The sequence below is a fragment of the Plecotus auritus genome (assembly GCF_963455305.1).
Source record: "Plecotus auritus genome assembly, chromosome: 9".
Classification (NCBI taxonomy): Eukaryota; Metazoa; Chordata; class Mammalia; order Chiroptera; family Vespertilionidae; genus Plecotus; species Plecotus auritus.
This window is the reverse complement of record NC_137783.1, coordinates 106,930,171-106,955,063: the sequence shown is the minus strand read 5'-3', so window position 1 is coordinate 106,955,063 and position 24,893 is coordinate 106,930,171. Positions and strand designations below refer to the sequence as shown.

At 43.6% G+C, this 24,893-nt stretch overlaps 2 protein-coding genes across 3 annotated transcripts in view; both read right to left on the bottom strand.

The window, feature by feature from the left end:
• The window catches only part of INTS4 (integrator complex subunit 4), a 99,370-nt gene extending 85,716 nt beyond the window's left edge, over positions 1-13,654 (bottom strand). For both annotated transcript variants that reach the window (XM_080641793.1, XM_080641792.1), the window contains exons 1-2: positions 13,574-13,654; positions 11,250-11,441 (exon numbers count right to left, since the gene is read on the bottom strand). In XM_080641793.1, the coding sequence (XP_080497919.1) occupies positions 11,250-11,441; positions 13,574-13,627 (246 nt within the window). In that variant the 5' untranslated portion in view covers positions 13,628-13,654. The remainder of the gene's footprint in view (positions 1-11,249; positions 11,442-13,573) is intronic.
• Positions 13,655-18,023: 4,369 nt separating this feature from the next.
• KCTD14 (potassium channel tetramerization domain containing 14) lies at positions 18,024-24,195 on the bottom strand. Its single transcript, XM_080640096.1, has 2 exons — positions 23,988-24,195; positions 18,024-18,815 (listed from the first exon to the last, which is right to left on the bottom strand). Exons 1-2 carry the CDS (start codon positions 24,051-24,053, stop codon positions 18,135-18,137), a joined length of 747 nt encoding a protein of 248 aa, XP_080496222.1. The 5' UTR covers positions 24,054-24,195; the 3' UTR covers positions 18,024-18,134.
• Positions 24,196-24,893: the final 698 nt, after the last annotated feature.

The following is a 24,893-nucleotide window of genomic DNA, read 5'->3' as shown; positions in this document are numbered from 1 at the left end:
TCCAAAGAGGACCACACCAAGACACATCATAATTAAAATGCCAAGGGCAAAAGACAAAGAGAGAATCTTGAAAGCAGCAAGAGAAAAACGGGTAGTTACCTACAAGGGAGCACCCATACGACTGTCAGCTGATTTCTCGGCAGAAACTATGCAGGCCAGAAGGGAGTGGCAAGAAATATTCAAAGTGATGAATAGCAAGAACCTACAACCAAGATTACTCTACCCAGCAAAGCTATCATTCAGAGTTGAAGGTCAGATAAAGAGCTTCACAGACAAGAAAAAGCTAAAGGAGTTCATCACCACCAAACCAGGATTACATGAAATGCTGAAGGGTATTCTTTAAGAAGAGGAAGAAGAAGAAAAAGGTAAAGATAAAAATTATGAACAACAAAATGACATCAAATACATACCTACCAACAAGTGAATCAAAAATCAAGTGAATCAAAAATCTGAAGAACAGAATGGACTGGGGAATATAACAGAATCAGGGACATAGAAAGGGAGTGGACTGACAATTTTCAGGGGGAAGGGGGTGTGAGGGGTGCAGGAAGAGATTGGACAAAAATCTTACACCTATGGATGAAGACAGTGGCGGAGGGGTAAGGGCATGGGGTGGGGTGGGGAATCAGGTGGAGGGGAGTTATGGGGGTAAAAAAAGAGGAACACCTGTAATAATCTGAACAATAAATATTTATTAAAAAAAAAAGAAGAAGAAGATTGGGGCAGGTAAATCTAATTAACTGGGTCTAGGTCTTGCGTAATTGTAATAATCTGAACAATAAAGATTTATTAAATTAAAAAAAAAAAAGAGTGTTGATCCTGTCGTAGCCAGTTTGGCTCAGTGGATAGTGTTGGCCTGTGAACTGAAAGGTCCCAGGTTTGATTCCGGTCAAGGGCACATGCCCGGGTTATGGGCTCAATCCCCAGTGGGGGACTTGCAAGAGGCAGCGGATCAATGATTCTCTCTCATCATGGATGTTTCTATCTCTCTCTCCCTCTTCCTTCCTCTGTGAAATCAATAAAAATATTTTTTTTTAAAAAAAGAAAAAAGAGTGTAAAACCTATGAATTCTCATCATAAGGAGAAATATTTTTTCTTTTCTTTTTATTGTATCTACTAGAGGCCAAGTGCACGAATTTGTGCACAGGTGGGGTCCGGCCAGCCCGCCCCAATTAGGGCCGATTGGGGTCAAGCCAGCTGGGGTGAGGGGATGCAGGAGGTTGGCCGCCAGCTCCTCTCCCAATCAGGGCCTTATCGGAGCCAGGCCTGCAGGGGAAGGGAGGGGCTGCAGGAGGTTGGCCAGCTGACCCTGCCCCCCATCAGGGTGGGGGGCTGATCGGGGGTGAGAACAGTCAGGGGGCAGGGCCGCAGGAGGTTGGCCGGCCAGCCTCACCCCCGATCGGGCCGGTTGGCTGGCTGCAGTGTGCGTCATAGTGACCAGTCATTCTGGTCGCTTGGCTTTTATATATATAGATGGCTTTTATATATATAGCCTAGAGGCCCAATGCACAAAATTCGTGCAATACTAGGCCTTCATTCTCCCAGCTGCCAGCACTGGCTTCCCTCCGGCACCCGGGACCCAGGCTTTCCTCGCAGCCCTGGCTTCATCCAGAAGGTCATCAATAGGGACATCCATTCTAATTAGCATACTACATTTTTATCATTATAGAAAATATGAGATAATGGATGTTAGCTAAACCTACTGTGGTAATCATATATGTAAATCAAACCATCGTTCTTATGCCTTAAACTTTTACAGTGATGTATATCAATTATTTCTCAATAAAACTAGAAAAAATAAACAAAAAAATAAATATAGTAAGTAAGAATAAAAGTATCCTAGAGAGAAAAATGGAGAAAGTATAAAATTACACTTACATGTAAGTCAGGAAGGTGTATAAAGGGAGCTAAAGTGCTTGCATAGTCCAAAGAAGGTAAAAGTATCAAATTTAATATTTACTCTTGAAAAGTCTAGAATTCATGTTGCAATATCTAGGTTAAGATAGTATAAAAGGATGTATTAACTCCTAAGCTAATAAAGAGAGATGGAGGAGAGAAATTAATATAGAATCAACACATAGGATGGCAAGGAACGAGAGGAAAAAAAGAACACTGGGCGAATAAGGCAAACAGAAGCATTTAATAAAAGGTAAGTTTAAACTCACATATATCAATAGCTACATTAAATGTAATTAAGTACTCCAATTAAAAAATAAAAACTGTCAGATTATATTTTTTTAAAAAACTAACTACATGTTGTCTACATGGTTTATATCTAAAACACAGGGCTATCAAAAGTATAAATATAAAAGGCAGAACTAGGCATACCATGCAAACTTTAATCAGGAGATTGCTAGTATCATTACAGTAATATTACACAAAGCCATTATTCACTCATATGATTGCCTGTAAGAAAAAATCCAAAATAATCTACACATAACTTATTTAAATTGCTACATGAACTTTAGCAAGGTTGTTAGATATAAAATTATTAAACAAAAATCAATTGCATTCCTGAATATCAGCTATATACTCTTAGAAAATAAAAATATTTAAATATGCTATTTACAATAACATAAACATGAAATATATGGGATAACTAACAGAAAAATGTATAAAACCCCTATGCAAAAAAACTATCAAACAGTATTAAAATAGTAGGAATATACCATGTTCATGGATAGATCAAAACTGTAAAATGTCAATCCTCAAACTGCCTCTGAGCACAGAGTTAATTAAACCCAAATCAAATCCTAACAAGATTTTTTTGTTTGGGAACAGAATTTTACAAACTGATTTCAAAATTTATAAATAAATGAATATATCAAGAATAACCAAAATATTCTTAAGGAAGAGCAAGGTGTCTTATCGCTACTTGTCTTATCAGATGTCAAATTTATTATAATGTTAGGCTAAAACAGCATGGTATAGACATAAGAATAGACAAATCCCTGAAACATACCTTCCATATCTAGACACTTGATTGACAATTTAGTTGGTACTGCAGAGCAATGAAAAAGAACATTCTTTTCAATAAAATGTGCTGAGACATTTGGATTTCTATATACCCAAGCAACATACACACAAATCAATTCCATGTGTGAAAAGAAAATGATAAAGTTTCTAGTAGCAATGTAGCAAAATGTCTCAATAAGCTCAGTACAGACAAACCCTTCTTATATCAGACAAGAAAAGCACAAAACACAGATGAAAAGGCTATCATATTGGACTACATTCAGAACCTCTTTTCATCAAAATATAACATTAAGAAACTGGAAAAAGAGAAGAGATTTATAACACCATTAAAGAACCTTTACCCATAAATGTCTAATTATTATTTTGTACACCTGAAACTAATATAATATTGTATGTCAACTATAATTGAAAAAAAATTATCTAAAATCAATAAAGAAAAGCTTGTACCCTGCACCCAGAATATAAAGAATTTCCACAAAGCAACAAGAAAAAAAAAAATAGCCCCAGCCAGTTCGGCTCAGTGGATAGAGCATCAACCCGAGGACTGAGAAGGGTCCCAGGTTTGATTCTGGTCAATGGCACATATCTAGGTTGCAGGCTCGATCCCTTGCCCTGGTCGGGGACCATGCAGGAGGCAACCAATTGATGTGTCTCTCTCACATCAATGTTTCTCTGTCTCTCCCACTCCCTTCCACTCTCTCTAAAAATCAATGGAAAAATATCCTCGGGTAAGGATTAACCAAAGTAAATAAATAAATAAATAAACCCAGTAAAAATAGGCAAGAGACATATATAGGGCTTACTCATAAGGATATAAAAATCGTCAATTAAACATATTAAAGTTGCCCCACTTCATTAGTAAATAAAGGAATGCAAATTACAGCCACTAAGATACACTACACATGCCTATGGGTTACATGCTAGTTCATGTTGTGGTAAATCAATATGCTGTATGAAGTCTTTCTATGCTTTCTTCTTTATGTTATCCTATCTAATAAAAGAGTAATATGCAAATCAACCATCACTCCGCTACACCCACAAGCCACGCCCACCAGCCAATCAGGAGTATGCAAATTAACCCAACCAAGATGGCTGCGGCCATGGAGCGAGCAGGAGGCTTGGGGTTCCCCAGCAATGGAGGAAGCCAACCTTTCCGCACACCCTGGCAGGCCCAGGCCTCCACTCAAGGCTGCAAAGTTTCAATTATAGAAGATAAATAAATCCCAACAAAAATGGCTGCAGCCACGGAGCGAGCAGGAGGCTTGGCTCCGCTCAAGTCTACAAAGTTTCAATTATAGAAGATAAACAAATCCCAGATACCAGGGCCTCTGCTTGGATCACCGGGGGGCGTGGCCGGACTGGAAACCACCACAGGCCCCTCGCCCAGGCCACCCCACGCACCAAGGGAACCCCCACCCTGATCCGGGACACCCTTCAGGGCAAACCAGCCGGCCCCCACGCATGTACCAGGCCTCTAACCTATCTAATAAAAGAGTAATATGCAGATTGACCATCACTCCAACACACAAGATGGCTGCCTCCATGTGGTCAAAGATCCTGCCCCCATGTGAACACAAGATGGCTGCCATAAGATGGCCAGCAGGGGAGGGCAGTTGGGAGGGACCAGGCCTGCAAGGGAGGGCAGTTGGGGGAGATCAAGCCTGCAAGGGAGGGCAGTTAGGGGTGACCAGGCCGGCAGAGGAGGGAAGTTGGGGGCAACCGGGCCTGCAGGAAAGGGCAGTTGGGGGGGACCAGGCCTGCAGGGGAGGGCAGTTAGGGGTGACCAGGCCTGCAGGGGAGGGCAGTTAGGGGCAATCAGGCTGTCAGGGGAGCAGTTAGGCATCTATCAGGCTGTCAGGGGAGTGGTTAGGGGGTGATCAGGCTGGCAGGCAAAAGTGGTTAGGGGCAATCAGGAAGGCAGGCAGGTGAGCAGTTGGAAGCCAGCAGTCCTGGATTGTGAGAGGGATGTCCGACTGCCCATTCAGGCCCGATCCAGGTCGGATCAGGCCTGAACGGGCAGTCGGACATCCCTCGAGAGGTCCCATATTGGAGAGGGTTCAGGTTGGGCTGAGGGACACACACACCCCCCGTGCACGAATTTTGTGCACCGGGCCTCTAGTATTTCATAAGTTTCATAAGTTTTAAATATATGGTAGTTACTTTGATTACTGAGGTAACAGTAGAAACAGAAAGGTAACTGGACTCAAGAGATATTTAGAAGGTAAAAGCAATAAGACTTGGTGAGGACCCTGCCTGTGTAACTCAGTGGTTAGAGTATCGACCTGCACACCAGAGGGTCTCAGGTTCGATTCTGGTCAAGGGCACATACCTGGGTTGCAGGTTCAATCCCTTCCCCGGTCAGGGTGTGTGTGGGAGGCAACCAATCCAAGTGTCTCTCTCACATCGATATTTCTTTCTCGCCTCTCTCTCCCATTCTCTCCCTCTTTTCACTCTGTTTCTATTTCTCTCTCTCCCTTCCTCTCTGAAATCAATAAAAATATTTTTTAAAAAAAGATTTGGTGAGGAAGGAAACATGGGAAGAGGAAAGGGAAAGGATGATGAAGGTATAAAGGATCTTCTCAGGTCTGGCTGGCATGGCTCAGTGGTTGAGCATCAAACTATGAACCAGGAGGTCATGGTTAAATTCCAGGTCAGGGCACATGCCCAGGTTGTGGGCTCGATCACCTGTGTGGGGCAGGCAGGAGGCAGCCGATCAATGATTTTCTCTCATCATTGATATTTCTAATTCTCTCTCCCTCTTCCTTCCTCTGTGAAATATATATATTTTTTTTCTCTCTTTATTAAGGTATTACATATGTGTCCTTATCGCCCCATTGTCGTCCCCCCCCCCCGCCCGACTCATACCCTCACCCCCCTGGTGTCTGTGTCCATTGGTTAGGCTTATATGCATGCATACAAGTCCTTTGGTTGATCATATATATATATATATATATATGTATATGTATATATATATATATATGTATATGTATATATATATGTATATATATATGTATGTGTATATATATGTGTATATATATATACACACATACATATATATATATATTTTAAAGGATCTTCTCAGGTTTCTGATTTAAGAGTCTGTATTAATGGTGGTGCCATTTCCTGGGATAAGGTAGACTGGAGAATGGGGGGAGATACTGAATTTAGTTTTGAATAGAGATAAAATGCCAATTCTTTTATTAATTTGAAAATAACATCACAGAATCAAATAATTGTCTTTCAGAGACAATGGCCTAGTAGTCAAATAACCTAATCTTGAAGTGAGAGAGGACAGGAGAAGAGCTATATAGTATAGCCTTTTCAATGGTCTTGAATAGAGTCACAGACCTCCCAAACACAAGGGAGCTGCAGAGAAAGCAGTAGTAGTAAGCCTAGCAGATAAGAGGGAGGCAAAAAGGAAAGAATGGGAATAAAAAGAATACAAGAGTATCTAACCTAGTGACATTCTTTATCCAGTTGGATACTTTACTCGAGTTCTTCTACTCTCTCAAATAATCCCCTAGAACCGCTTCTACTGAAACACATAAATCACCTCCTTCACACTTATACTTAAAACAAACTACCTCAGGGAAGCCCTCCCTAAAACTACTCTTTCCACCATTAAAGTTGTCCTGGTTCAAGCTTTCATCACCTTGCTTCAGACTTATCAGTCTCCTAGTTGGTCACCCTAACTCCTGTCTTGCCCTCATCCTATTCCTCCATCCTCCATACTATGCCCAGAGTGACATGTCTAAAACAAAATCCACAAGGTAGAACACAAGACCATTCAGGATCATACCCCTTTCAGTCTTTCTAGTCTTATCTCTTAAAGAGTTCTCAACCTAAAATCTATACCAGCCAAACGACTTGCATGCCTTCTAATGAGATAGGCTATTCCACATCTCCATGTCTTTACTCACAACTGCCCCTTCTTTCTAAAATGCCTTTCCTCCTCTGCCCTAACCGGTTTGGCTCAGTGGACAGAGCGTTGGCCTGTGGACTAAAAGGTCCCAGGTTCAATTCTGGTCAAGGGCATGTACCTTGGTTGCGGACACATCCCCAGTAGGAGGTGTGCAGGAGGCAGCTGATAAATGTTTCTCTCTCATTGATGTTTCTAACTCTCTATCCCTCTCCCTTACTCTCTGTAAAAAATAAATAAATAAAATGCCTTTCCTCCTGTTTCCCAATTGGTCAAAAATCTGTTTTTTTTTTAAGACTCACTGTAAGCATCACCACACTACATAATGCCTTTCCAGGCCCATGCTCCCAAGTAGAAATGATTACCTTCTTCTTTGAGGTCATATCATAACCTATCCCAGATTTCAGAGCACCTATAACACTGTATTGTTATTATCCATTTATTGTTTTACCTACCCAACTAAGCTCAGATCAGGGATCACCTATTCATCTCTGTATCAGCAATATAAAGCACAAGGCCAAGCACAGAGTTAATATCCAGAACATTTTAAGTGAAAGAAAAAAAAATGAACAAGTAAGTAACTTTAGCCCTTACTATCTATATGCTACATATATTATTTGGTCTACCAATTATACTTCTAGCCCCTAAGGAACAAGGAACATGTCTCATAGTTCTACATCCTCCACAGCAACTCGTACAGTACTGTAAGTAAAGAACTCATCATTCAGATATTGCTGCCCAACCACAGAAAGACTTGCAGAAGCCAAAGTAATTATACTACTAAAATACCAGATACCACATTTCTGGACAAAAAGAAGAAAGGTAAAAACTGCTATGGTCATCAATCTAGAACTGGACCCATTTGGCATCCCTCCCTCATTTCTTTTGTGGCTAGAGTCAGCTAGACCACGGACCACCATTGGCAACCGCTGAGCTAGACTAATGTAAGCAGCATGACCTCGTTAAAGAGTGTGGGGTTGAACATCAGAACACCTGAACTAATTTTTTTAATATATGATAATGGTATTATGATTGTTTTAAGAGTCTTTATTGTTCAGAGATATACTGAAATTTATTAATAAAATGATAAAGAGATCAAGGATTTGTTTTCACAAGAATCTGGTGGAGAGGGTCAGAGTAGAGGAAGTGAAAGCGGATAGTGAGGATGAGGAGTGGTGGGAATGAAACAAGTTTGGCCATGAAATGATAATGGTTAAAGCTGGATAATGAGTACATGGGAGTTAAACTGTTCTGTGTGTGTGTGTGTGTGTGTGTGTGTATAAAAAGAAGTTCCATTACAAAAAGTTGGGGTGGGGGGGGAGCGGGGAGAACCAACGTGTGTGTGTGCGTGTGTGTGCGTGTGTGTGTGTGTGTGTGTGTGTGTGTCTATAAAAAGAAGTTCCATTACAAAAAGTTGGGGTGGGGGGGAGCAGGGAGAACCAACCCACATTCAAATTCAGTTCCTCCATTTACTTATCTGGGTGACCTTAGATATTAAATTGTTCCAAACCTAGTTCCTTATCTGGAATACAGAGGTAACAATAGTGTTGTCATCAAGATTAAATAAAATATTACATGTGGAAAAAGCTTTATAAACTCCAAGAAGCTATATAAATGCTAACTGCTCTTAGAAGTATTAGTACAGATGATTATTGGTAATAGAGTTATATTATTATATAGTAATACTAATAGGTAGATACAGTGCTTTAAAATGAGGGGATAACTAAAATTAGATCACTAAGAAACTAAAAAATACTTTTTAAAAAAATTATATTTTTATTGATTTCAGAGAGGAAGGGAAAGGGAGAGAGAGATAGAAACATCAGTGGTGAGAGAATTATTGATCAGCTGCTTCCTGCCTGCCCCCCACTGGGGATCGAGCCCACAACCCAGGCATGTGCCCTTGACCAGAATCGAACTCGGGACCCTTCAGTCTGCAGTAGCAGACCGACGCTCTATCCACTGAGCCAAACCAAGTAGGGCAAGGCTAAAGACTTCTTGAGAGCAGAATCCTGATTTCATTCATGTAAAACATGAGGGAAACATTTATTAAGCCCGTACAATGTTCCTCTATTTTACCAGGCACTGGGACAGTAATTAATAGAATTGTAGTCTCTGAATTTAGAGGCTCAAAGTCTGAAGGAGATAGACACACATGACATACAATGCAATACCAAGAATTAAATATGCTAACAGGACACAGTCCAGTGCCCAGAACAATGCCTGATATATAATAAGCACTTTTTAAAATTGAGTAAAAAGTGTCACAAAAGCATTCATTCAACAAATATTTAATTCACCACATATTGTATTAAAAAAAAACAAAAACAAAAATGCTGCTAAAGAACAGCTTACATTCGAGAATGGGGAAATAGACAAGGTAAAAATAAATGAAAAAATCATCCTGTATAATAAAACCCTAATATGCAAAACGACCGAATGGAGGAATGACCAGTCGCTATGATGCGCAATGACCCCCAGGGGGCAGACGCTCAACGCAGGAGCTGCCCCCTGATGGTCAGTGCACTCCCAGGAGCACCGTTCAGCCAGAAGCCGGGCTCACAGCTGGCGAGTGCAGTGGCGGTAGTGGGAGCCTCTTCCACCTCTGTGGCAGCTCTAAGGACCCCTCGGGGGATGTCCCCTGAGGGGTCCTGGACTGCGAGAGGGCGCAGGCCAGGCTGAGGGACCTCCCTCAAGTGCACGAAAGTCGTGCATCGGGCCTCTAGTATAATATATTAAAATATGATAAGTGCTATGGAGAAAACAAAATCAAGGAAGGAAGCTAAGAAGTGCAGGATGGATAGGCAGTTTTAATTTCAAATAAAGGGATAAAGGAAAAATGAAAAAGTAGCATCTGAGCATAAAGACTTGAATGAAGTGTGGGAAGCAGACATATGAACATGTAAGGGAAGTGTTCCTGGTAGAAGAAAACGTAAGTGTAAAGACTCTGAGGAAAGAATATGCTTGGCAGGGAAAATGACAGACCAGATTAGAGGGCAGTGGCAGGGACAGGGACAGGGGTTCTGAGCTGAGGGAAGAGCATGTGAAAAGACACTGATTTCTGAAAACACACAAGGTCTTTGAATAACTGCAAGTATTTTGATTGAGCTAGAATGTTATATACGTAAAGGACCTTTTTATGTCAGACATGTAAGATTTAAATAAAGATAGTTTATGGAAAGAAAAGAGACTGAAGAGAAAAAGATAAGAAGCTTTTGCAAGGTAGGACTTCAAGACATTATATGTATCCTGGCAGATGCAATATGAAACACAAATCATCTACAAAGTATTCTTAAAAGTTTCAAAAATATGCTTACCCTGAATCTAACAAATAGATCTAACTTTTAGTTCACAGTAAATACAGGGGATAGAAGAGCAAGTTACCTCCCAAAGAAGGAAACAAATTCAGAAAACAAGACATTTTACAAACAACAGGTCAATGTCACCAAAATAAAAAAAATCTTCTAGATTTAAAAAAGAGCATATTTGGGCATTGTTTGCATTTTGATTTGAGCGAATCTATATATAAAAGGCTAATACGCAAAGTGTCCCCTCAGGAGTTTGACCGGGAGACCAGGAGTTCGATCGCTTGCTATGACGTGCGCTGACCACCCAGGGGCAGCGTGGAGCAAAGGAAGGCCCCAGCTGGCAGCTGGCAGCCAGGGAAGGGAGGCCCCGGTGGGCAGCCAAAAGGCCCCAATCGGCCCTGATCGCCAGCCAGGCCTAGAGACCTTACTCGTGCACGAATTTCGTGCACTGAGCTTCTAGTCAACTATAAAAAGATATTTTAGGAACTAAAGAAATATCAATATGGGCCAAATTACATTAAAATTATTTAACTTTACTTGATGTGATTAGGTGGTTATGGTTGTTTTTTATAGTCCCTTTTTAAGAGATATTAAGTTAATTACTTAGGCAAAAATATAATGATATTTTAAAAACTTCAGGAAAACAAATAGAGGGAACAAATTGGGCAAAATATGTATGTTTAATCTCAAAGATGAATATTTGGCACAGCATGTGAGTAGGCTGGAGGAGAGCACTGGAGGCAGGCATATTAGTATTTACCCAATGACCACCCAGGGTGTTGAGTTCTATGGTAGAGGAAGGGGAAGTCTGGAGAAGCCAGCAGAAACCCCAATCTCAACCAGGAGCTCTAAATATTGTAAACGTCTGAGGACAGGATTTATGTCTTTTTTTTTTTATCTCTATCCACAGTGCTTAGTACATGGAAGACACTCAGTAAAAGATTGCTGAATGAATGCCTTATTGTTTATTTTGCAACATTAACCCATTTTGCAGAGATGATACAACCCTTATACATACTCCCATCAGGTCCACAAGACCATCTTACCTTATAATAATGTTCCAAGAGAATCCTGACTACTCCTTCCACACTTTCTGCCTCGACAGGCTTCCTGGCAAACTGAAGTAGGTACTGCAAAGCATCCGCTGGAGAGGTAGCTTTACATAGATCTATGTGGAGCGCTGCAGATTTACTTGGTTTTGTTAGTCGGAGTTTCTTAGTAGTAATTTCCTCCTGTTGCTGCAAAGAGGTAAGAAAGTTAAGACATGAAAACCTAACTGAAAACACAAAATCTACAATTTTACTTCACCTCATTTGATGGAAATAATTTTCCCTCATCCTATATAATAAAAGGCTAATATGCAAATCGACCGCACAGAGGAATGACCAGTCGCTACGACGCACACTGACCACCAGGGGGAAGACGCTAAATGCAGGAACTGCCCCCTGGTGGTCAGTCCACTCCCACAGGGGGAGCACTGCTTAGCCAGAAGCTGGGCTCACGGCTGGCTCTCAAAGAGCCAGACTGGGAAGATATGCACATTGGTAATTATAGTAGCACTGAGTGATAGGTGCAAATGGATGAGTACAACAGAGCACCATAGAAGCAGAGGAGAAAGAGACTAAATTCTTGCTGAGGTTTCAAGTGGTTTTTAAAGCAAAAATATAAGTGCACTGGGTGGAGAAGAAAGAGGGAAGAATGATATCCATTCTATGTAAAAGAGATAATAGGTACAAAAGTTTGGATACCGACAAACACATGGCATGCTGGAGGAGGGGTGAGTAGTCTTGATAATGAGAACAGAATGTTGGAAAGAAAGTGACACTGCATAATATGAATGTACTTGATACCACTAAACTGGTTAAAACGGTAAATTTTATGTTATGTATAATTTACCACATTTTTTTAAAAAAGTGGGCAAGGTTAACAGAGCAAGAAAATTCTAGAAAGCAAGCCACAGAAGAGGAAGCTCTGTAAAGTTAGAAAAGCTTTCCTTAATCTTGACTCAAATTAAAAGTTTAGGAAAACTAATTTCACATAAAAATTTGGAACAAAAAAGATATCAAGGCTAAATTTCAAAGTTATTTTAAGAAAAAACATTAATAAGGAGCAAACTAATTTGCCTTCAGCCAATGGGAATATGCTACAAAGATGAGTACACAAAACAAAACAGAAAGAAGGAATACTGTCAAGTCATTAAGGGCTAGGGAGTTGGCTAGAGAATTCTTATGGAAAGGAGGAGCTGAAAAAGAAGACTTGATTTGTCAGTGCAACTATCTCTCTGTGGTGTAAATCCCATATATGCTGTTCTCTCTCCCACTAGCATGTGAGTTCCTAAAGGACAGGGACCCTACTGTGTATTGGACATTGTAGCTCAACAACTTTTACTATACCTGATGCATAGTAACCACTCATTCACTCAATAGACTCTTGTTGAAGGAAGGAATGAAGTGTTTAAGGATCAGTTTCCTGCTGGGTGGTCTATCTTGTTACTTTACAAGTAGGCCGATCTAACTGTGATCTGTGGCTCTAAAGATGCTGTTTATCCACTGGCATCCATGGGGGGCTTGTCAGAAATACAGACTATTGCCTCACTTCCCCCACCGGACTTACTGAGTAGAATCTACATTTTAATAAGATCCTTCGGTGATTAGTTTACACATAAAGTCTGTGAAGCATGACACAAGGGATGACTTGGTATCAACCTCTACTTTAGCGTCATCTACGAGGAGACACGTGGAGAATCCCCGACTTCTCTGACAGGCTGGGCCAGCAGTCCTTAAACAAGTCCAAAGGAGGAAGGTACTGCCCTCCTTCCCAGGTGAGCTGTTCCATCATTGGAAAGTCCCAGCCCTCTGAAGCCTGTGACCCTCGCCGGCTTTGACTGGTCCTCGAGGATTTCTATAGACTTCTCTTCCAACCCCTACGAGCTTTGCATACAGCCAATTCGTCCCAGGGCGATTTTTTTTTTTTTTTTTTGTAACGGAGTTGGGGTGGTGGGACTCCACCACTAATTGGTTCTGTGCCCTTGTACCCCTTTAAAGAAGCTTCTAAGTCCACATCTGTGAAACGAGGATGCTAATGTAACCTGAATAAAATAATGAAAAAAACATTCTCATCAATTGTAAAAGCGGTTTTTGTCTCTAGCTAATAATTTTTTTTTAAGTACCAGACTGCACATATTAGTTCATCATCGTGACAACAGAAGCAGCAAACGAACACGCCCACTAAAGTGTAGTCGCAAAGAGCCTATCAAAGTAGTCGGCGCTCAACTCAAGTTCGTGGCGCCAGTTCTGGAAAAGTGCCTGGGGTGTGGATGACCTTCCCCCTACCTACGACTGGTCAGGACACCTTTCCTTCTGGAGCTTACCTGAACCACCTTAGTGAACTCCTCGTACACCCGCTTCTTAAGGTGCGCCGCCATCGCTGCCCGCGGACCCTGTCAGCTTCCGTACTTGACGAGGGAGGCGGGGGTAGCGGGGGGTGGTAAAGGAATCCGGAAAACCTGCCGGGGCCAGAGGAACCCTCCACCGTCCCACAAGGCAGTGGGATCCCAGGAAAGAGAGGCTGCTTCCGGTTGCTCGATTGCCCCGCCGCGGTAAGTCGGGATTTGGCGGCCTATGCCAGGTGCGCCGGCGGAACGGAAACCAGAGCGTAGCGCGAGGGGGCGGAGCCTATGGGGATGGGCGAGCCAATGGGAGCTTTTGGGGCCTGGCTGGCGGGCGTGGAACTGAACGAAGGGAGGAAGGAAGCGCTAGGTAAAGGGCAAAGGCGGGGCGATTTAGAGCTGGAAGCCAAACCCTGAGCTGCATAACGATTTTGACTACCGAGATAACGGAAAGAGCCCCAGCTGACGTTCCCATCGTCATTTGCTGTTCACAGTGTTTGCTGCTTCTATATTCCCCGAGCTCTTCTTTTGGACAGTGTGTGTGGCACCCCTCCCCTGGCCTGGGGTGCTTTTTCCTGCTTCTTCACACCGGTTGCTCAAAAGCTACCTATCCTTTAAGGAATCAACCCCTCCGATAGCTACGTAGCATGGAAAGATCCTCAAGCTTCCCTTAAAGCTACTTAATAAAAAGTAGCCTCAACTACAAATGGGGTGATAACACCTGACAAATGTAATGACAATGGAATGAGAGAGTGCAAAAGCAGTTTACAGACTGTGAAATGTAATTCACGTGTTAGTGTTAATAAATCCAAACCAAATTTTACATCCGACATTAAACTTCAGCTATTCACTGTTTCGTCTTTCAAAAGAGTTAATGTGGGATGCTCAGAAAAATAAACAGGCCCGAAACGAATACAAAATAATGTTGAATGTGAATTGTAATTGAAAAAGAAGAGAAAAACAGCAGGCTGTAGTCGGTACAGAAGACCCAAAAATGCATTAAAAGATGGTCTTTACTTACCCTCAAGGTCCTACAGTCTAACTGGGAAGGTAGACACCCAAGCTGATAATTAGTGGGCATTCAAAGTGTGATGGATAACAAAGAAATGTGGTTCAAACAGACCTAACTTCTTCAGGATATCTCAGGGAAGTTTTACAGCGGGAAGAATTTAAAATCTGGCTTTAAAATACAGGTATATCTTGGAGATACTGCAGATTTGGTTCCAGGCCTCTACAATAAAGCAAATATTGCAATAAAGCAAGTCACATGAAGTTTTGGTTTTCCGATGCATAAAAAAGTTATGTTTATACTTTAGTCTAAGTGTGCAGTAGCATTATGTCTTAGATAAGCTACTGTCTGAATTTAAAAGTACTTTATTGCTTTAAAAATGCCATCATCTGAGTCTTCAGGCAAGTAGTAATCTTTTTGCTGGTTGGAGGGTTTTCAATTTGTAAGAAACACAATAAAGTGAAGGATGATAAGACAAGATATGCCTATGGTAAATTTTCCAGAAAAAATGGCATCCCAGACCACAGAAACCACTGCATTTACAAATATATTCAGTTAAATGAAAAGCACTTAGCAAACAATATCTTTAATAAATGTTAGCAGCTCTGGCTGGTGTGACTCAACTTGTGTGTCATCCTGTGCACCAAAAAGTTGCTGGTTTGATTCCGGGTCAGGGCACATACCCGGGTTACAGGCTTGATCCTTGTGGGAGGCAGTAGATGGATGTTTCACGCTCACGTCGATGTATCTCTCTCCCTCTCCCTTCTTCGCTCTCTCTAAAATCAATCAAAACATACTTTTAAAAATAGTTATGTCATCTTAATTGTATTATGGATTTGGAAGTTGGAGCAAGATATTGGAATTGCCTTTGTTTAATAAACTAGTTTGGTGAATTGTTTAGGAAGAGAGTCTGATCTTAAGGGATGCAGGCTAAAGCCAAAGCAATAAAACATGGGCTGTTTCTGGCAGGGCTGGTGGAAAGTTGACATGCCTCTAAAGCCTGTTTGGAAATGGCACACTCACTTCCACACGTACTCCATTAACCAGATTAGGTCATAAGGCCAAGCACAAAGTCAGTGGGATGGGGAAGATTACTCCCATCTACTGAGAAGCATGTCAAGAACAGGGAGGGAAGCCTGGCTGGCGTGGCTTAGTGGTTGAGCATGGACCTATGAACCAGGAGGTCACGGTTTGATTCCCAGTCAGGACACATGACCAGGTTGCAGGCTTAATACCCAGTGCAAGAGGCAACCGATCAGTCATTCTCTCTCTCCCTTCCCCTTCCTTTCTCTGAAATAAATAAAAAAATATTTAAGAAAAACAGGGAAGGAAGACTAGAAAACAAGCTACTACTAAAAGCTGCTAGAGATGTGGGTGACTGACACACTTTTAAGAATAGATATGTCCAATATTCAACTTGAAGTTATTTGCATTTGCGGTGTAAACTCTCTCCCCTTTATTTGTCTGTATTTCCACAGTCTGCTATGTGCACAAATAGCTCATGGGAGTGGAATTTGTAAAAATTATGAAAAATATCTGAGTCCTGGCCCAGTAGCTCAGTCAGAGCATCATCTCGATATGCCAAGGTTGTGGGTTTGATGCCTGGTCAAGGCATATACAATTAACCAGTGAATGCGTAAGTAAGTAGAACAACAAATTGATGTTTTTCTTTCTCAAATCAATAAATTAAAAAAATTGTAATATCTGAGTGTTAAACTGGGTGAGCATTGTGCAGAACAGAAACAATAGGTTTAAGGCATCTAGATTAGAAGATCCCTATGCTGAATGAATCTGGCAGGAGCAGAGAACCAGAGCTGACCAGAAGGAGACAAACCCTCTGGGAATGTGCAGAAATCTTGGGGAGAACACTGACCCTCCCATAATTCATGAACTTGAGAGTACAAGCAATTCTACTTACATCTTAAGAAGCAGGGAGTCTCTTTGGAATCTAATCTCATTACTGATCAAAGGGTATGAACTCTTTTTCAGGCACTTGATAAAGAATGTTGAATTGCTTCATGATAAAAAGTTCAAGTAGATATTCAGGATTTTTCCATTTTAAATGGTCAGCTATATTAAATACCAAAAAAGGAAACCATTAAACAAGTTTTGAAAATAAGAAAAAATATACAAGCAGACACAGTTACTAAATTGTAATGCTTATTAAGGATGACTATTCTTTTTTAAAAAATATTTTTTTATTGATTTCAGAGAGGAAAGGAGACGGAGAGAGAAATAGAAACATCAATGATTAGAGAGAATCATCAATCGGCTGCCTCCTGCACACCCCATTCTGGGGATCGAGCCGTCAACCCAGGCATATGCCCTAACCGGGAATTGAACAGTGACCTGGTTCATAGGTCGATGCTCAACCACTGAGCCGCGCCAGCTGGGCAATGACTTTGTTTTGAGCAATTTTATGTTTAAATTTGAAACGCCCTGACTCAGTATTAATTTCTTAAACCTTTACAGTTGACCTTCAGTCCTGAGGAATCCAGGATGGCTGGTCACCCTTCTAAGCAGGGAAGGGGGCCATCCATCCCAGACCTGGACTTGGAGAAGGATGAATATCTACATGTGTCCTCCTTAGAGTTATGTTTTACGTTGACAAGCAGAACCTGAAACAGAGTCTTTGTGTAAGTGGTTTATTGCTGATGTGCTCTCAGGAAGGGCAGTGAGGGAAGCAGGATAGAGTAGAGGAAAAATGCTAAGCAAAAATGTGGTGTTAGATGAAGACTGACTTCAGTTTGATCCCACAAGAAGCTCTGGAACAGGAACTGTACCAGAGTTGGTTCCTCCTTGAGGTAAGGGAGAACCTCACAAACAAGGGCAATTCTTTTCTCGAGCAGGTCTCAATTAGAATGCATCAGAACCACCTGGAGGACTTGTGAAAGCAGACTGCTGGGCCAACCCCGAGTTTCTGACTCAGTGGGCTGAAGTGGAGGACAGAGAATTTGTATTTCTAAAAAGTTCCAGATGTTGCTGATGCTGCAGGGACCACACTTTGAGAACCACTATTCTAGAGACAGGACAGCTGTGAGGCTTTAGCAACCAATACAGCATCTAGGAAAGAAGATCTGAGTGGCATCTACTACAGGAACTAGGTTGGCATCTTCCTCATCATGAAGGCACACACCTGGGCCAGAGGATTGGCCTACAGGCTGAAGCTGGGTAAATCGTGTTTTTAGGTCAGACTATCTAGATTCATATCCTGTTATATTCCTGTTGATATCCCGCATCTCCAGCCAAAACATTTTTGAAACATTCCAACTCAGCCTTGCTATCAGACTTCAAGGGAAGAGTCTGCAGGTACATGAGGCTTTAAAGAGAGAAGCTGCACTTCACTAGGCAAGTACAGTGGAGTCAGTTGCAATGAGTGGAATGTCTTCCAGGGGGACATAAATATTTGGGAGCAAGCTTTGCAGGCCACCTTGGAAGTTGTTTATTTTTGAAATTAAAGATGGTTTTTGAAGGCAACTTTTAATTTCATAAGCCCCACCAGAGCCCATAATAAACAGCCACCGCCCCTGAGAATCACCACCAGGTGAATCGGAACGTATAGAAGTATTCGTGGGCACCTGTCTTAGGCTGAAATGTCTTCTTGGAGCAGTAGTCATAGGCTACCTGGTACCCCTGAGCCTCAATGTCCATCTGCACGGAGTCCAAGAGGTCCCTGATGACCGGGGCTGCTTTCCAAGGTCCGAATTTGACGACCAACCTCTTGTTCGCCTCCAGGACTCGCAGGGATTCTGCGCAGTGTGCGGCATCCTCTTCCGTGCGCACCGCGCACACCAGCACGTTGGAGTAACGCGCGGCCACGGCCTCTGCACGCGCCAGGCGCACCATGAGCTCCAGGTTCTCGCTGTAACTTGGCACCCGCAGCAAGAACTGCTTCCGAGCCACCTGCTCACCAAAGATCTGCGGCGTGTCCTCCAGCAGCTTGACTAAGGGCGTGATTTCGAAGAACTGAGCCTCACGGTACACCTCAGGGATGTGCTGCTTGGGCATCTGCCCGCTACGCAGGTAGTCCAGGATGGGTCCGAAATAGGTGCCGGGGCGATCGATGAAGAATCGGCCCTCCTCATCCTCATCGGTGGAGGCCTTGGCTAAGGTGCAGAACATATCTGCCAGCCTTGAACCCGGGATTTTTCTCAGGGTGCCCACAGTAGTGGTAAAGAACTCGCCCCCCACGTTCAGCTTCACCACAGCAGATGTCTGGGGGTACAAGAGGCAGTGAATCAATAGCGCCACCTCTAGGAAGCTCACGACTATATTTTCATACAAAGAAGAACCCCGTAGAGAATTTAGGAAAGCCATGCTTGGTTTCAGCTATCGGAAGGCACATCTTAACAGAAGGGGTTTATGCTTATGCTGTAAAGCTCCAGAGAATGGGCATTTTAAAGAAGACAAAGGTTTCAGTTTGATCTAAGACTATCCATGCAAGCATTTTAACTTTCTCATTTGGGTCACAGAATGTTAGTATAGGAGGCTGCTGTGGAAACAAGTCCCAGCCACACTACTTCCAAAGTCTGTGGTCTTTGGCAAGGCTTTTTTCCTCCTTGGTTCTTAGTGTCCTCATTTATAAAATGGGGATATGGAGCTGATGTGAAGTCAGGAATTCCCATATGGGATGCTTAGGTCTAAGATATATAAACAAAACAAAACAAAAGGCAGGGGGCGGGGGGCGCAAACCATTTCTAACTTTTCAGAAAGGCTAAGAAATCATACATGCATTCATTCAGGAAGCATTTCTTGAGTACATACTGTGTGCCCACATCCTGTGCTGGGAGTTGGGGATAAAAATTTTTATTTCATATAGATCAGAAGTTCTGATTAGCAGTTGGCATGACTTTGATTAACAAATAGGATTTGTTTGATGATGGGTTTTTTTGTTTGTTTGTTTCATTTTGTTTTTGTTTTTCAAAATATGGGCCCATGGGGATTAAATAACAGAAAAACCCTGGGTAGTGAAAAGGCCAGTAACACCAGATACAATGAGTATAAAGCTGTAAGGTTGGTACAAATTTAAGTTAGGTTTACCTGTTCAACAGAATATGTAGAGGCCTCCTCTCTATGTAAGACCTTGGGCTGAGCACTACAGATGTCAGTGAGACCCAGGCAGTGCCTGCCTGGATGCCCACAGCCCAATGCCCACGAGAGAGACGTGGAAACAGACTTACAGGCTGCATTCAGGGAATACTAAGTGCTGCTACACAGGCCTAGCAGAAGACTGTATAGAATTATTATATGTGAGGTGATGTACCAGTTGTTGTCCTTACCAAAAACAAACAAACAAACAAAACTAGCTTCTGGAATAACTTTTGTTACCTAAAATTCACTCAAAAAAATAAAATTCACTCACTCATTCAATAAAATATGTGCCTGCTTTGTGCCAGATACCTGGGGCATAGGGAGGAACAAGCAGAAAGCAGTCCCATTCCTCAGAGTCTAGTAACTGTGCAAAGCACTTTGCATACAAGCTCTAACTCAATTCTCATAGCTATCCTATGAAGAATGTATTAAATCCCCATTTTACAGGTAAAAAAACTAAGGCTTGCCCTGACTGGTTTGGCTCAGTGGATAGAGCGTCGGCCTGCGGACTGAAGGGTCCCGGGTTCGATTCCGGTCAAGGGCATGTACCTGGGTTGTGGGCACATCCCCAGTGGGAGGTGTGCAGGAGGCAGCTGATTGATGTTTCTAACTATCTATCCTCTCCCTTTCCTCTCTGTAAGAAATCAATAAAATATATTAAAAAAAAAAACAAAACTAAGGCTTAAGGAGATGAAGTAAGTTGCTTAAGAGCAACCATATATTAAGGGATGATGTCAGCATTTGAACTCAGGTCCGATTTACTCTGAAGCTTGTGCTCTTAGTTATTGTATAAATTAGTTTTCAAATGCTTCCAGCCTTCTTTTCCTTAGTTACCCATTCATTAAAAAAAAAAATGTAGAGATGACCTATTCCATTCAATTCTCCTCCTAAGCAGATGAATACCGCATAGTCCCTGCCCTCAAGGAGCTCACAAGGGAGGGAGGGAAACAGATGACTTAGCTGTGTAGGAAGGAAGACTCAAAGGTAGGCAGAGTTGGCTTTTTGTGGATGTGTGTTGGAGGTTGTCAGGGAAGGTTTCCTAAGGGGTGTGATGGCTGCTGCTGCAGAGAAGACCTGTGCAGTGTTTGAAGGCTGAGTTACCAACCTAAGAACTCTAACCACTGGTCATTACAGGACCAGAGCTCAGGAATGTCCTTCTGATTTAGGTGTGACCTCATTCTCAACTTATCTGTGAGCTTTAGCTCTAAGATTAAAATACTGCGATTAAGAGAGCCAAAGACAGCCAAACTGCTGGGGGAGATTTGAGTTGCCATGACAACAGCTCCTACCAGGGGACAGTTCTACTGGCTGGAGGGGAGAAGAGAAAGGAGAGGATACTCTCTGACAGCAGCCAAGCAATACAGCCATGAGAAAAATAAGCCCAGAACCTGTGACTCCCTCTTTCTTCCACAAACCTCAAGGTCCCTTGGCAAGGTTCTTTGGTGAACCCTGAGGTCCCGCTGGACAGCTGGTAGTTAAATACAAAGTTGCAGACTTTCACCCTTGAATGGATCCATGTGCTCTCATCACTTCTGCACCACTGAAAGCTCACTGGTTCTCTTAATGTCCCCACATTACAGGCGAGGTAAGCTCAGAAAGAAGGGTCACACAGCTAGGAAGTGATGAAGTTGGAGCTGGTCTAATCCATATCAGCTGACTACAGCATAACATGGATGCCCTATCTCTACCCCTCCCAACATCCAGTCCCACTGCTGCCAATGATTAGCTATGTGCCCGGGGCAGCTCACTTCCTTCTCTGGGCCTAAACTTGTTGTCTATGAAATAGAGAGGCAAAACGGATGAAGAGAACTCTAAGTCTCTCCAGCTCTGAAAATCTAATGAATCCACTCTCTTAAAATGTCAATTCTGAAGCTCATTTCCAGATGCTTCACAAAATAGCTTCCTGCCCTGACATCCTCAGCCCCCATTTCTTTGTTTATCAAATAAGACCTTGGTCCTGTTCCCAAGCTTCTTAATTCTGTCTCTCTCCCCCTCCTTTTTAACAAACACTTCCAGGCTCTTTGGAAATCCCAGACCTCCAACCTCATCCATAAGCATTACAGTATGTGTATCTAGCAGATAAGGACTGCTTTTCCACCCTTCTTCTGAACCATCTGCCCTTCCTTGTGGCACCTCTTCCCCCACTTTTTCTAAAAGTCACCCTGCTGCCAAAACCGGTTTGGCTCAGTGGATAGAGCGTCGGCCTGCGGACTGAAAGGTCCCAGGTTCGATTCCGGTCAAGGGCATGTAACTTGGTTGCGGGCACATCCCCAGTAGGAGGTGTGCAGGAGGCAGCTGATCGATGTTTCTCTCTCATCGATGTTTCTGACTATCTATCCCTCTTCCTTCCTCTCTGTAAAAAATCAATAAAATATATTAAAAAAAATAAATAAATAAAAATAAAAGTCACCCTGCCAAAGCATTCCTGAGTGGGAAAGCCTGTCCCAGGCCCCGTGTGCATGGGCAGGGGACACGTGGTCTTTAGGAGCCCCTACTGGGGGCTAGGCTAGTACTGGCCATGAGGACACAGGGATGAATCAAACATGCCAGCTCTCACTCAGTTCTAGTCAAAAGGGTCCTTACACATCTGCAACCCCCCACCAAACATCATACATTTTCTTAGGCCACCCTTATTGGAGCCAATGGAGGGACATCTCCATTCTCATATACCCCAAACCCCTCAAGATCTCCCCCCAATCCACAACCCTGACCTCTTCTATTGTTTCCTATCTCAGTTGTCTGAGCCAAAAACTCAGGCAGTAATCTTACGTTCTGCTCCTAATCTCAACCCCTTCCCCCACTCAAACACACAAATAATCAGTGACCAAATCCTGGTGATTCTAAATGTTTGGTCAGTTCCATGGCATCCTGCCCCCCTCAAATGCCCTCCCCCAACCCAATCTCTACTCTGAAAACTGAGTAGTTTTTCTTAAGTGCAAATCTGATCTGTCTCCTCCTGCATTAAACATTTCAGTGACCGTACATTCCCTTCCGGATAAACTCTAGACTCCTTAACAAGGCTTACTAGGCCCTTTGCAGGGCTGGCAATAGGCCACCCACTGGGAACTGCTTACTATTTCCCCACCCCCGCCCAACCAGAGCAAGCTGGGCCCCCTTGCCAGCAGGATTCACTCATTACCCACACTCCCTTCACTCAGTCCACTCATCCTTCAAGTTAATTCCTCCAGGAATCTTTCTAGATGGGTTGTCTTCTTGTGATCCCAGAGGGCCCTGTACTTCCACAGTCTGGTAATTACCTATCTTGTAATTCCCTTTATCATCTGTATCCCCATTAGACTGTGAGGTTTCTAATGGAAGACAATCCCTGATTCATCTTTATAGCACCAGTACCTACTCCAGGGATCCTCATACCAGGGATGCTCTATAAATGTCTGTTGAACTGAAGGGAGCTAACCTGCAGCACCGATTTATAGGAGCACCTGGTCTTCTGATAAAGGCCAATTTTGCCCTACCTGGCATCATGCACATGCTGGCTCCATCCCCAGTCCGGTAATTCATTCAGGCATTTACTGAGCACCTAAGGCAGCCCTGCCACTGAGCAGGTGACTTTGTCAACAGCCAACAACAATGACGTTAACATCACCAGATGGGAAAAAGCCAGTCTCTCCACTCCTGGATCTGCTTTCCCTTCCCATAAATCTTCAGATGGCACCTCGCCCAGGAGAGATTGGAGTGCTCTGCTCCTAGAGTGCCTGGGCCTTTTCCAGATCCTCCCCCCAAACTCTCCTTACCTAAGCCCTGGGAGTGGGCAGATGGACTAAGGACCCAGCCAGAGGGCAGGAGAGGGTGGGGGTGGGGGGGTTGTGTATGGCGGGGGGGGGGGGGGGATCGCTGGTGGTGAGGGAATGAAACACTGTCAGCCTGTGGTTGGATCTGCTTCTCCCACCAGCAGGAGGGATGGGGGCAGGGGAAAGGGGGAGACAGCCGAAGAGCAGTGGACTAGGACCAGCCAGGGGACAGAGAGAGGACACACAAAAAGCAGGTAAAACAAAGAGAAGAGACGGAGGAGACAAAGCAAGGCAGCCAAGCAGAGGGCAAAGAGGAGAGGGCAAAGAGGAGAGCCTGGACTGAGCCAGAATGGGATGGAGACCGCGGTGTGGGGGGAGAGGCGCGGGGGGGGGGCGGGGGCGGGGGGAAGTCAGGAGAAAAGAGCGCCCAGCCAGAGGAGGAGATGGCGCTCCAGAAGCCTCGGGAGCGCAGACGGAGCGGGGGTCCGGACGGGGACACCAGAAGGAGTGAAAGAAGGGACAGGCCCACCTCAGGCTGAGCACTCACGTTTGGCGGGTCCCCGGGAGGCGCGCGGGGGGCCCGCGGGGAGCGGGACGTCGAGGTCAGGCTCATTATCCCGGTTTTGCAAGCAGCTGGCAATGCGCAGCCTGGGCGCCACTCCTGCAACCGGCCCTGCCCGCCACCTGCGAGGTACCTGTAGTTGGCGGAAATAAACCCGCTCCCGGCCTTGGGGTGGGGGAGGCTGGCCCCAGGGTGTGGTTAGAACCCCGGGTTGGCCTGGACTCGGGCCTGGCTTGCCGTGAGACCTTAGGTTTGTCATTGCCCGGTCTCTCACTGACAGCCAAATGGGGCGGCAGAGGGAACTGACATCGAAAGCAGGAGACCTTGCCCTGACCGGTTTGGCTCAGTGGATAGAGCGTTGGTCTGCGGACTGAAAGGTCCCAGGTTTGATTCCCGTCAAGAGCATGTACCTTGTTTGCAGGCACATCCCCAATAGGAGGTGCGCAGGGGGCAGATGATCGATGTTTCTCTCTCATCAATGTCTCTAACTCTCCATCCCTTTCTCTCCGTAAAAAATCAATAAAATATTAAAATATATTTTAAAAAAAGAAAGAAAGCAGGAGACCTTCTACTCACTACAGTTCTAGGAGGTGAAGGACCACCAACACCCATTTTACAGATGAGAAGAGTGAGGCTCCAGGAGATAGGGTGGCCAGTGTGGACTATTTATCCACCTGAGACCAGTTGATAAAAGTATAAAGCATGACCTTGGAAGAAAAGAACTAAGAAACCTGCTGAGTGGGTTATCTTGCTTGTTAAAACTGTGAAAATTACTAAAGGAAACCTCAACTAAAATGGAGTCCCTACTGCCTGTAGAGGGGGGCTCTCAAGCTTTACTACTCCTGATCAATTACTCCCAAACAGGGAGAAATGGATACCTTGAGTCTCCAA

What these genes read in the sequence shown, in the direction of transcription:
- KCTD14 (XM_080640096.1), bottom strand. Translation starts at nt 24,053, where the DNA reads ATGAGCCTGACCTCGACGTCCCGCTCCCCGCGGGCCCCCCGCGCGCCT. An exon ending in CTCCCGGGGACCCGCCAAAC is followed by an intron (nt 18,816 to 23,987) that starts GTGAGTGCTCAG and finishes TTGTACCCCCAG; the next exon opens with ACATCTGCTGTGGTGAAGCT.